The 13,518-nt window shown below is 39.8% G+C and overlaps 1 protein-coding gene across 23 annotated transcripts in view; it reads right to left on the bottom strand.

Annotated features, from left to right (window-relative positions):
- RCBTB2 (RCC1 and BTB domain containing protein 2) overlaps positions 1 to 12,879 on the bottom strand; it is a 43,005-nt gene extending 30,126 nt beyond the window's left edge. The window contains exons 1-6 of one of the 23 annotated variants that reach the window (XM_081261547.1): positions 11,593 to 12,410; positions 5,732 to 5,773; positions 4,683 to 4,785; positions 3,535 to 3,561; positions 2,057 to 2,154; positions 1,530 to 1,594 (exon numbers count right to left, since the gene is read on the bottom strand). In XM_081261547.1, coding sequence (XP_081117673.1) covers positions 1,530 to 1,571 — 42 coding nt within the window. In that variant the 5' untranslated portion in view covers positions 1,572 to 1,594; positions 2,057 to 2,154; positions 3,535 to 3,561; ... (1 more) ...; positions 5,732 to 5,773; positions 11,593 to 12,410. Of the gene's footprint in view, positions 1 to 66; positions 312 to 354; positions 408 to 1,529; positions 1,595 to 2,056; positions 2,155 to 3,534; positions 3,562 to 4,664; positions 4,786 to 5,731; positions 5,774 to 11,592; positions 12,417 to 12,447; positions 12,672 to 12,765 lie in introns of those variants that run through there. The other 22 variants (XM_081261530.1, XM_081261546.1, XM_081261549.1 and 19 more) reach the window with 22 other exon arrangements.
- Positions 12,880 to 13,518: the final 639 nt, after the last annotated feature.

The raw sequence follows: 13,518 nt of genomic DNA, 5'->3' as shown, positions 1-13,518 counted from the left end.
CCAAAGGCTTCAGTACTGCTCTCAAGGCAAGCAGGCGCCAGAGGCCCAGGTGGCATCAGATCTCACCTATTAATTTTCCTTGAGGACACAGGAATCATCCAAGCTGAACTCTGGGGAGCTGAGTTTTAACAAGTACTTTAAATATCGGCTAGGTCTTCAATGCAGCTGTGGAAACTAGGCTGGTTGTAAAAGCAAGAAAAGACAGAGGGAGGAGGGAGGGGAGCAGGGAGGGAACAAGGACTGCCATTTCATCTGCTGCCTAAATCTTAGCAAAGCAAAGCCTTGAAAAAGAACAATGCTGAAGGTGACAACAGGGAAGTGGTCCAAATGTCTTGTTCCCTGGGCAAGCTTTACCTGAACTTCAGTTTGAGAAGCTGGCTTTCCTCACTGTCCACTTGGGTCTGGGACTATTAAGAACAAATACCCCAAAAACATTGTATGAGTTTTCTAGAACAGCTGTAAAAAGTATGGCAAACCAGGTGGCTTAAACAATGGAAATTTATCATCTGACAGTTCTGAAAACTAAAACTTCAAAATCCAGGTGTCAGCTAGTTTGCTTCCTCCTGAGTATGCAGAAAGGATCCATTCCAGGCCTGGATTCTTGGCTTACAGATGGCTGTCTTCTCCCCTTGTCTGTTCACGTTGACTGGCCTGTAGGTGTACCTCTGTGTCCGAATTTCTCCATTCTATGGAGACACTAATGATACTTCACTTAATTACAGATAACTGTCAAAGTTATCACAATTCAATTTAAAATACAGCCTATGAAGATAGAATCAAAATGACAGGTTGGGCATGTCGTCACCCACTTGATTCCTCACAGAGGTGCAGAAGCATGGCTCCACGGGTATACATTCAAAGGACTCGTAAGATCTATCTTGGTTTCTAATTTATACAACAGATATATTTTCTTCATTATGTTTTCCTTAAACTAATATTAAAATCTTAAATGGATGCAGAAGTGGTTCATATCTCTCAGATGCCAGCTACAGGTGGGGGAGGGGAAACTGATGTGAACCAAACAGTAAAAGAAAGCTGGCCTGGAATAAATTATCGCCTCCGGCAGTGGTATGGGAAATCAGGAGGATGCCTGAGCCAAACCTGGACCTAATTCTAGAGATGCCATTTTAAAGACAAACACTACCAGGCTCTCATTCCTTCTTCTAAGATTACATATTTTATAATATTTTTTAAATCTCTTTGAGAAAGGACTAAACATTGTCTATCTCAGAACCTTTTGCAGGATAGTGTCATCTGTGACAGGAGGCCTGAGCTCCTCCTCATCCAGGTCAAAGATCACCTGTCCCTAGGAGCCCTTTTCTCCATCCTTCAGACAGTCATCAGTTCCCTGCTGGCCCCTTCAGCATTCTACACCCCATAATAACTATCTGTTGACATCTCAGTCATCATACAGTGAGCACCTTAAAGATGGATACCATCTCACTGATCTTCCTATCATTGACCAACTTGATGAAGTATGTTTCATGCAACAGAATACACATGCTCCAAGGGCATGATTTTTTTCTAACCTTGCCACTTTCTCCATAGAAAAGAGGAAGTTCTTCTTCCATATGGACTCAATTCTGTGTAGTCCCTGAGGAAAAAGTATGTGGTAAAATCAGGATCCATATGTCAGATGAAGTAAGGCAGGTTAAAATCACTTTAGTTCTAATCAGGGACGGTTTCGACCCCTGTAGTTCTAGCATTTGGGAGGCCAAGGCAGGAGGACTGCTTGAGCTCAGGAGTTTAAGACCAACCTGGGCAACACAGCAAGACCTCGTCTCAAAAAAAAAAAAAAAAAAAAAATTACTTTTAATTATCAGAGAAAATAAGCTGAGCTCAAATATGATGAAGGAAATTAAGCTCTGGCTGTGGAAGTTAACTCCCAAGAAAACCCACAGGGTATTTTAACTGGAATTCTCATGGGAATCGTTCTGCTGAGTTCTAGAAAAGTAATCCCAGGATAAAACAGAGATCCTTATGTCTATAAGAAAATGAGTTGAAAATTTTCATTTAAGAGTTGACATCTACAGGTAAGGAAAAATAAATTTTAGACCTTGGTCAACCTTTCTCTGGGATTGGAAAGTTCCAGATCACTGTGAAGAGCAGACTTATCAATTCTCAGCTCCACTGAAGAATATGTAGTTTGCTAAGCTGGAAAAAAAAAATGGAGAAATGAATGAAATGGATGAAAGGGTGAATGAATTAATATGGCTTTGTTTTCCTTTGTTTTAACAAAAAAAAAAAAATCTGAAATGAGAGCCAGCAAGTGTGTAACAGCAGCATTGAATGGTCTTGCCTTCACAACCATCTGCACAATGACTTCTCACTACCATGCAGAAGTGACAGCAGGGGCAGCCCTACGGAAAGATACCAGCATGTCTGCGCCATGGCTCACGGTTCATTACCTCACCACTAAAAATGAATATAAGCAAAATATTGTCCCCCCCAAAAGCAATTTAATAAAACTGTATTTAACAATGTTGATTTGTTTCTAATTTATTAAGTTGGGTGCTATTATATGCAATCCATCAGGTACTAATATCAGAAGATTTTATCTGGTATTTGCTACAGTAGATCTTGAAACTTAAAGATAAAAAACAAATGAGGTCAATTCTTTAATAGTGTTCTTTACCAATGTTTTACATACCCTTGAGAATCTCAGTAATCTTTTTTCCTCAGCTGTAAATAGTCTCTCAGAATATGAGGAATAAAAATATATACAGAATAATTATAATTCAAAACTATGGCAATTAGGAATAAATCATTATCTCTCGCATTTAGAAAGCAAACTTAAAAAGACATGCTTGTTTCTAAACAGGATCACTTAGAAGTTTCTCACTTGTAAATTTATAAAACTTGATCTAGTTGACAATATGAAAAGATATTTTGCCATATTTAATACTACACATCATCTATGCCATTTTGGCAGATGTGTTATATCCTAATTTTCTCTAAAACCCAGTATGACCACCACTGAACTTCACATATCAGTGTGCTTCCCAATTATTCAAATAGACAGAGACACCTTCCCCTATGTATTTCCATAGGATTTTTTTTAAAACTTCTTAATGGCACCTTTCATATTCTGCCTCATGTCACAGTTGTTCTTATATGATTTATCTTCTCCATTAATTTGCAAACTTCTTAAAAGGGGACCATGATTCATTTGTGGCTATAACCACTACAGCACTATGGCTCAGAGTGAATACAAGGTATATGTTGGAAGCATTCTTGGAATAAAGCTCTTGTGTTCTGGAACCTGCCAACCGAGGGTTGTATGGTTGGTTGGTTGGTTATTCTTCCTCCCTCCCTCCCTCCCTCCCTTCCTAGTACTGGAAATCAAACCCAGAGCCTTGGGTGTGATAGGCAAGCACTTATCACTGGGCCCCACCCCAGCCCCTTGAAGGTTTACTTTTCTGTCTCATCCTAACTGAAAACACCTTTTCCATGACTGTCTCAAATTTAATGGAATAAAAAATAAAAAGAGAAGAGAGGAAGACCAAGGATGTGACTCAGTGGTAGAGTGCTTACCTAGCACGCCCAAGTACTGGGTCCAATCTTCAGTGCCACAAAATGGGGGAGGGGGTAATAAAAGAGAAGAATAGAGGGAAAGAATCCAAAAGTTATACAATGGGCGGAAGGTGGGAAGGAGGGGGGAGAGGGAAAGGGGAAAGTGAGGAAAGAATGAAGGAAGGGAAAGGAAAGGATATAATGGGGAGAAGGAAAAAGAGGACTTCACCTCACTGAACTTCAGGCACCTTTGTTCCAATGGAAGGGAAACATGCTAAGATCAGGGAACAGTATCCTGGGTTTTTAAGTTGGAAAATAAATGGCTCTTTTCAGTATCCTTGGTCAATTTTAAGCATAATAAACTCTTTAAATAGGAAAGGTTGGAAAACAGGCCATTCTGTTTATTGGCTGATCAGGTTCAGGCATAATTACATGGATGGCATGTGGAAATCGCCACCTTCCAAGAAATGACATTCATAAGACTCAATTACTACTAAATATAAGATTAACATAATTTTACGTTTGATGGTCAGAAAGTCCTTCAATATTTAGAAATGATTTAAGATTAATTACTATCATTTGCTACAATAAAAAATTTTTGTGTTGAATTCCCTGGCTCTGTAGAAAATGGTTGGCTTGTTTTTTGTTTTTGTTTTTCATGATACATACTTGATTTAAAAAAAAAAACCCTAATTTTCCCAATTTGTGCTATTTGAGGGATATAGTTTTTGGAAAATATGTGGAGATTTTAGTTATCCTGAGATCCACATGATTTCACCAGGCTATTATCATCAATATTGTAGTAGTATCTCAACATACATCTTAAAAATCCACAATATACCTACAGAAAACCACATTCATGATGAGCTAAACATGTATTCTAAATAACAACAGTATGATATTAATAGTTAAAAAACAGTTATCCTATACCTGACAGTATTTCATTTAATCTGTATAATACCTAAATAAACAATAAAAATGTTTCAAAAATTTGACCAACAGTCACCAGTCACTCAGGATCAGAACTAGTATTAGACCCAGGACTGGTTCCAAAGTCCTTACTCTTAGATCCCCTACTGTGCTGTAGGTATATTTTAAGTTTTTCCTGTGTACAATCCAAATATATATATCCAACTATCTAAGAACATTACCTCCAAATGCATTTGTACCTGGTTGTTTTAAATTTCTGGAGCCCAGTATTTGGTCATCTTTAATCCTGTTGCCTTATAAAGTTGTCCTTGTACGTTGTCTTCTAAAACAAGGTTAATATAACTGAAAATACAAATACATAAATAAATTCTATTAGAGAAAAAAATATACTATCTTGCAAATTTAAAAATCCATTATTTATCTTGGAAAAAATATTTTTAATTGGATGAACTCCTATGAAAAAATCAGCAGTAGAGATGTTCAATTATAAAAATATTAAGTTTATAATATATAACTGGGATATATATTTTATTTGGTAAGTTTGAGACAAGATTTCAACAATTTGGACACTGACCCATATGTAAAAACACTTACTAAAAAAAAAATTTAAACTGTAGCATTTCAACATAGAAAAATGAGTACTGGAGATCAAAGTACTTGGGCATACTAGGTAAGCACTCTACCGCTGAGTCACATCCTCAGTCTTCCTCTCTTCTCTTTTTATTTTTTATTCCATTAAATTTGAGACAGACATGGAAAAGGTGTTTTCAGTTAGAATGAGACAGAAAAGGAAACCTTCAAGGGGCCAGTGTTAAGTGCTTGCCTATCATACCCAAGGCTCTGGGTTTGATCTCCAGTACTTATGGAATACTCATATGGAATACTTAAAAAAAATAAATAAAAAGCTTTCAAACTTTCAGAAGTATAAAAAAATATCTTTATGACTTCAGGACAGGGAAAATTTTCTTAAATAAGACATGAAAGCATAAACCACAAAGAAAGACCAGTAATGTTGAGCAAAGAGAAAAACTATGACACTACAGGAGAAGATACTTGCAACATATAAAACTGACAACTGGCAAACAATTAGTATCTAAAATATACAAAGAATGTCTACAAATAAATAAAACAACACAATTAGGAAACAGGCAAAGGATACAGGCTATTCACAGAATTAATGCACACATTAAAAGATATTAAAATTCACCACTGAATTTATCATGGAAATGCAACCACAATAAAATTGATCTTATCAATCAGATCTGTAAAATTTAAAGAGGGACAATACCTAGAATTGGTGAGGATAGAGATTGAAAGGCATTCTCATATCCTGCCAAAAGAGATGTAAATTGATACAATCACTTTAGAGAATAACTCCACAATGTCTGGACAACTACAACATCTTTCAATCTTTTTTGACACATATATGTAACTCAAACAAAAATTTCACAAAATAATTCTCTTACACTTCCTACATGAGATAGTTGGTGATATTTTCTTTTTCATTTTGTCTATTCCTACTCTACCCTCCACTATTCTATTTTATCCTATTCTGTTCCAATTTAAAAGAAAAAGAGCTAAATGGCACATACCTATAATCCCCAAAACTTGGGAGGTATGAGGATGCCAAGTTTAAAGCCAGCCTCAGCAAATTGGTGTGGCCCTGAGCAATGGAGCAAGACCCTGCCTCAAAATAAAATTTAAAAAAGGAGCAGGTGATATGGCTCAGTGGTTAAATGCCCCTGGGTTCAATTCCTGGTGCAAATTAATAAATAAATAGGAAACGATGTATTTTGCAGAATGGTTTCTTATATATTTCCTCATTTTATTTAATGTAATAAAAAAATGATACAGACTCATACTGTACTGATACTGTCTTGCAATATGGACAGAAAAATGGTAAGATAAGGACCTCCTCCAGCCACTGATCTCTGCCTTTTGAGGATCCAAACTGGACACTCAGGAGTCAGTGTTTTGAGTTTTTGAAAGAGTTAATTTTTCAAGACCAAATACATATCAAAGTAAGGTAATCTATTTTTTATTTCAAATGTTTTCCTAAACTTAAATAGTTCAACACTTTATTTCCAAATCACCCCTGATTGGGAAAGATTAACTCCTTATTTGGACATATTGTATTCAGAAAGTTTTTTTCTGCACTCTTAGTAAGTACACAGTTGAAGCAGACAAGAAGACAGTCATTTGAAAATGTGAAAATATATCCATTCCAAATACAGAGAACAAATCAAATAACCATTTCTCTGTACAAAGCATATGATAGGCAGTCTGTACATATTATTCTTGGCAAAGTAATCAATAGAAATCAGTGTGTCTACCACACAATGTACCATATTACTTGGTAGTGCCTCTGACATAAGTAATGAATTAAGCTGATTATTGGACATAACATTCATTTGCCTGGTTCATTCAACAAATATTGGTTTATCGCCTGTAGCAGACAATGAGTGAAAAGCAAATATGTAAAACAGAAAATCAATAATGTAGTGCAAAGGAATTTGTAACTCTCAGGTGCCTGAGTCCACATTAATGCACCCAACAATGGGCCTTAAGAGCCAGTACTTGTCAGTTAATTGGGGGCTTCTAAATGCTGGCAGCTGTACTTTAGAAGTGTTCCCAGTGGGAAAAATTTAAAAAATTTCTGCAGAGAAATCTAGTGTTAGTTATTTTTAAATTCAACTTGATAATACAAGGTCAACTCTGAAGATCACATTTAAGCAACATAAAACATAAAAATATTTCCTTGCAATATAGAATTCAATGCCTTCAACAAAGTCAACACATTAAATGATGCTTATCTAATCAAAGTAAAAGAAAAGTAAACAAAACCAAATATCTTTTAGGACATCAGCACATAGTTTGCAGCATCAGTGTGTTAATGAGCTGCAGATCATGTAAAAGTCAATGAGACAATGACAGTTCCCAGGTATACGCTTTGCTGAGTCACTACTGACAACAGCTTTTTTAGTGTCATTCTGAAGTTATAGGTAATATAAATAGGTTAAAAAAATTATATATATATATATATATATATAACTTTTTCATATATATATATGAAACATGATCCCCACTGTCACGTGCTTTAAAAAACAAAAAAGTATTGGCAATAATTTAGTTCCTCCTGAATGAGGTGTTGGAAATCAACAAATAATAGTAAGATACCAACAGCAGCTAATTAAAATAAATAAGTATAAACAGGATGAATAAAGCTAAAAAAATGTAAAAGCACAATGAAAACTAGAGCACAACCTCAAAGGAAATGGTGTTGCCACGTGTTTATGAAAACCAGCAAACTGACTTGTAGAACACAGAAACACAGTTGCTATTTTAATTGCATGTTTGTCAAAAGGTTTTCAAATTTCACCAAGAGTGTTGGGGCAGAGGTACAAAGCAAAGGTGAACTTAGTTTGAAGAGATTACTGAGCTTGTCAACATTGGCCTTTTCAGCCACATAGCAAGTGTCACTTTCTTTTCTTTTCTTTTTTTTTTTTTTAAGAGAGAGAGAGAGAGAGAGAGAATTTTTTTAATATTTATTTTTTAGTTCTCGGCGGACACAACATCTTTGTTGGTATGTGGTGCTGAGGATCGAACCCGGGCCGCACGCATGCCAGGCGAGCGCGCTACGGCTTGAGCCACATCCCCAGCCCGCAAGTGTCACTTTCAAATATGAAAAAAATAAGATGAACTACACAAATATTATATGAGTTGGTACTTAAGAGACATTTTAAAATTCATTTAAAATTTAGTTCCTTATAGATCCAATCCAATTTTTCAATAGATTTAAACATATCCACTAATAGAATCCTAATTGTTCAAGATCTTGGCCCCCATGACACATAATTCCTCCAACATGGCAGGCCTTCTTGACTTTGGCTCCTTTCCATTTGGCATTCCTTTTGTTCAGTTTAACAGACATTTTGTATGACACAGACTCTTACAGTGGTCATAAGTCATGTTTGAGTCACATACTATCACCCATTAGTACTGGTCAGCTCAATAAGTCTTCCATTGGGAAGTATACACAGGATGGATGACAAGACAGAAGACTTAGAAACACACTCCAAAGTCTGATTAATGCTGAAAAAAACTGTCGGGGACCGCCATGAACAGGAGCTGGGCATGTAGGAGCTGAGCACATACCCTTAGCCTTGAGCGATAGGGTTGTGGAACTGGCTTCTGTGTGCTGGAATGTAGGTAGACCTCACCTCTGCTGGGCAGGGTAGTGAAGCTCTGGGAGTGGGCATCACCCAACAGGACTGAGCTACACCCCCCTGAAACCCAATCCCTTGCCTCATTTGGGTGGAACTTTCTAGTGTCTTCCCTTCAATCAATAGGGTTTCAGACATGCTGTCTCTCTCTTTCCAATGGACCCTTAAGGTTGAGAGCTGTCCCTGAATCCTGTAAGCAAAAGTATTTGTGTGTTGCATGCTTCCTTGAATGTTTTCTTAGTTATTGATGTAGCCAGCTCTTGTAAACCCAGCTGGCAATAAAAAACTATTTTTGGTTAAATTTCCTGGGGTTCCTTGTGGTGCTAGGACAGGGTCACCATGTTTACGAGACACATGTTCCTTACAGATTAAGGATCATACTAGCCTTCCACTGATGGTCATTTAAGAATATCTCTCACAGGGAGACAAGCTGTCATTTCCTTTGAAGCGGATACTCCCATTTTCAGCCTTGAACAGGATCCTTACTGTCACTCTGCAACCCCAATACTTCTGTTCCCAGCCTCCCTTTCCTGGACAATTTAACTTATAATAACTCCAAATAAACTTCAAAAGCAACAGTATCTTGGGGGCATTTAAATTTCACTTTATCTACTGATAAAATTGAAATTGAAGATGACAATTTCCTAAGGGCATGAATAAATTCAATGGTTCCCTACATTTAAACTTCTAGATAAACAGTTTTTCAATTTTTGAACCAACTTTACTTAAGCAAAGGGCTTCAGGGAACCACACTTTACTTTCTAGAATCATTCCTGTCAGCCTCTTTTAATTATACTTAAAAGTTGATTAGGTTCATTCAAATATTTCTAAGAGATATCTTTTATTATCTCAGTATGATATCATACCAGATGCTTTAAGCTCCTCTCCAGCACAGTTTCAAATAAAGAAAAGTAATGATCACTCTTAGAAGAAAGCTTCACTAGCCATCCACATGACTTACATCATAAGGACATTAAGAAGGAACTGCAAAGCAGAGTAAATGGTGAAGAAAACACAGATGTCTCTTGGTGTCCACAGGACCCCTCCACCCCATGAATAAGAAAGTCAGTGAATGCTCAAGTCCCTTATATAAAATAGTGTATCATTTGCCTATAACCTACGTTCATCCTTATACTTTAAATCGCCTCTAAATTACAATACCTAATACAATGTAAATGTCATTAAATAGTTCACATCCTCTATTTTTAGGGAATAATGATAAGAGGAAAAGTCTGCATGTTCAACACTCTCAATATTTTTTAAGATATTTTCAATTTGAGGTTGGTTTAATAACTGGATATGGAATGTAAGAATATGGACAGCAGACTGTATAATTTTTCTCAGCACATCTATAGTGGTTGGTGAGTCTCTTCCATGTAAGAATCCAGCCTTTTCATTTGATGTGATGAGTTAAACTGCAAAATTCTGAATAATTTGAACTCTATTTAGAGAAAATGATTTTTAACCTATAAAGGATGGTACCATCTGTCACAGTGGTCATATTGCAGGCCCCCATGAAAGACATATTAGAGCAAGGTAATGAATATGTTCTCCCAGAAATATATTTAATTCTAAACCTCAGTTCTCCATCTTGAGCACCACCTTCAAATTATCCTTTAGACTAACTATCACCATGCTATTTAAAATTGTAACCCACAGCCAGGCGTGGCAGTGCACACCTGGAATCCCAACTATTTGAGAGGATGAGGCAGGAGGGTCATGAGTTCTTGGGCAATTTAGGAAGACACTGTTTCAAAATCAAAAGGGCTGGGGATGCAACTCAGTAGTAGAGGGTCCCTGGGTTCAATCCCCAGAACTGATGGATAAATAAATTAACTTCATGCCATATCTGAACTCCCAATCACATTTCTCTTCTCTTCTCCATTTTTCATTCATTCATTCTAGAATTTTCTGAAATAATAACTAAATGTAGGTTGTTCATCATTTTTCACTAGAATGCAGGCTCCAGTAACAAGGGATCTTTTGTTTACTGATAAATCCCAAGCACCTAGGAGAGCACCTGATACAAAATGTTTGCTGATCGAATTCACCTTCAGTACAAAATCAGGAGTTAGATTTCAGTTGCATTTATACAGTTAACAAATACCTTCTGTGCTCTAATTATGGTGAAGACTGAACATAACCAAAGAAGTATATAAAAATCAGATAGTGATTCGGGGCTACAGAATAAGATGTTGGAGAGCCAGAGCAGTGGCTACTTTAAATGAGGCAGCCACCTCTCTGAACTGATCACGACTGTTTCAAGCACTGAATAAAGTCTGGTGCCAGGATGATTTGGGTGGAGTAGTAAAGTGAGCCTTGAGCATGGAGGAAATACCAAAAGCACAAGACCTGGTGTGACAAGAACAATAGGCCTGGTCTGGTGGGTGTGGGGTGTTCCAGAATGTCTCATTCTTGGTTGCCTTATCTACTACTTAACAACATGTATGTACCAAACATGAAGGAAATAAAGGGATTACACTTCACTGAGAGTACTCAGATTCTCGGAGCCTAAGTGGCTTTTCTATTCCAGCTCCCAAAAGTCTGTCCAGCACATTACATAAGATTGTGAAGCACACAATAATGACATTGTTAAAAACACTTCACAGTAGCCCCAGGCATCACGAAACTGATTAATCAAGTACCACAGCGGGTAAGGTGTAAAACAGGAACTCAGTATTACAAAAGTGCAAAGCCAGATTCCTCAAAGCCTCAAAACACATTATTTAATGTGACAGTCACTTCGGAGTCTAGTAGAAAGAGCATCGTCCCAAAGCACCATGTGTAAACTCAACCACTTTTATTCAGCCAGGCACAGTACAAAGCAGCTGCAATACATGCATTTTGTTACAGCCTTGGGCTCTGTTATAACATTTTTCTGTAATTTTGCAAAGAACAGAAGCAAAAAAATCCACTCTGAACTCGCCTTCCAACTCAAGGCAGGAATTTCTTTCTCGGCCAGGGCAGAACACTTGGAAAGTTTTCAATTTCTGAAAACCTCAACTTCCGGGGCTGAGCAGAGCAGTACCTTCAAGCTCAAGGTGTGCAGTGACATATCCCCATCCCTCCAGAGTAGTTGCGAAACAGTTCGCCTAGCAAAGGAAACTTTTCACAATATCCCTCCACATCAGGACCAAATGTCCACAGCATAAACTATCACAGAGTCTGCGACCGGTTCCAGCCGGGGTGCCAGGGGGTCAGGCTTTGGGGACAGGAGTCACGGGTCGAGGCGACAGAAATGAAAACAACGGCAGCCTAAGCTGAGCCGAGAGAGTAGACGGAAGGCGGGACGCTAAGGCAGGAGCCTCCCAAGGCCTGGGTATCAGCTCGAAGTCCACTTGGACACGTAAACTTAGAAGGGAGTAGCTTCCGAGCACGTGACTGTCAGGGGGCGACGCCAAACGCGACCCTAGCCTGGGGAATTGACGCGTGCGCAGTGATGCATTGGCCCAAGTCTGGGGCAGGATGTAGCCCCGGAACCAAGAACTCAGCCCTCGCGCGCGGACTCGCGCAGGCGCAAGGGAGCCTCGGTCCGCGGCCTGGGCGAGGGTACAGCCTCCCAGACTCGCGCCCAGCCCCCACCGGCCGGATTACGCCTGCGCGGCGACGCCTTGGCCTTTGGCTTGGGCGCAGCTCTGGCCCCCGGGCCCCTCCCCAGCGGTCGAAGCTGCCGGGCCGCGGGGGCGGGGAGAGGTAGCCCGCTGCAGGGGTACCTGAGAGCCGCCCGCTTCCTGTCCGGCGCCTCCCCTCGGTTTCCTACTCCACCCCTGCACCTCCGTACCTCAGCGCGGGCCGGAGCCGCGTCCGCTCCGCCTCCTGGGTCGCAGTTACTGCTCGGTCGGGGGCCCAGCGCCGCGACGAGTTGGCGCCTCCCCCTGAAGCGGCCGGGCCTTGGCGGGATGCGCTCCGGTGCCCGGCCGGGAGGGAAAGGAAGGGGAGCGCAGCCGAGAGGAGGGGGCCGGCGACAGCGCCTCGCCCCTCCTCCCCTCCCCGGGTGCCCACTGCCGCCCCCGCCCCTCTCTCTCGCAGAGTCCCCTCCCCTGAGCGGACCCCTGGGACTGGACGCCGAGTGTCCCGCAGGGTCCACCTCCACCCTCACCTTCTCCGGGGTGTAGTCCAAGGTTTGGGGACTTTGTCGTTTCACGTGTAAGGCTTTACTCGGGTTGGAGTAAAGGGCCTGTTCATTCTGCATTCGGAGATCCAGGGTTCTCAACTCCTTTTATCGAGGAGACTGCAGCTCATTGTGTGTGCTTGGCAGCCTTGTCAAAAGTCAGTCAGCCTTTAAAAAGGAAATTCTGTCAGTTTTGACAGTGTGGATGGACCTGGAGGACGTATTAAGAGAACTAGGCACAGTAGGACAAATACCATGTTATCTCACTTACGTGGAATCGGAAAGAATGGAGTTCATCGAAGCGGAGAGTGGATGGGTGGTTATCAGGGTTGTAAGGGGGCGGGTAGGGGAGATATCATGAGAATACCAATTTTCAGGTAGGAGGAACATGTTCAAGAGATCCATTTACAACGAGGTACTATAATATATACAAAACTTGCTGAGACAGGATAGCAACTTAGCGAAACCGTGTCTCAAAAATAATAAAAGATTGGGGATGGAGTTCAGTGGTAAGGGCTCTTGGGTTCCATCTGCAGTTACCACCCCCCAAATGTATACAACATGTTGTATAAATATGGACAATTTTGATTTATCATTTTAAAAATAAAATTTAAATGAATTTTTTTTTTAGAGAGAATTTATTAACATTTATTTTTTAGTTCTCGGCGTACACAACATCTTTGTATGTGGTGCTGAGGATCGAACCCGGGCCGGCCCGCATGCGTGCCAGGCAAGCGCGCT

Source organism: Spermophilus citellus (genome assembly GCF_964194105.1).
Source record: "Spermophilus citellus genome assembly, chromosome: 1".
In the NCBI taxonomy this organism is placed as follows: domain Eukaryota; kingdom Metazoa; phylum Chordata; class Mammalia; order Rodentia; family Sciuridae; genus Spermophilus; species Spermophilus citellus.
This window is presented reverse-complemented; position numbering and strand designations above follow the sequence as displayed.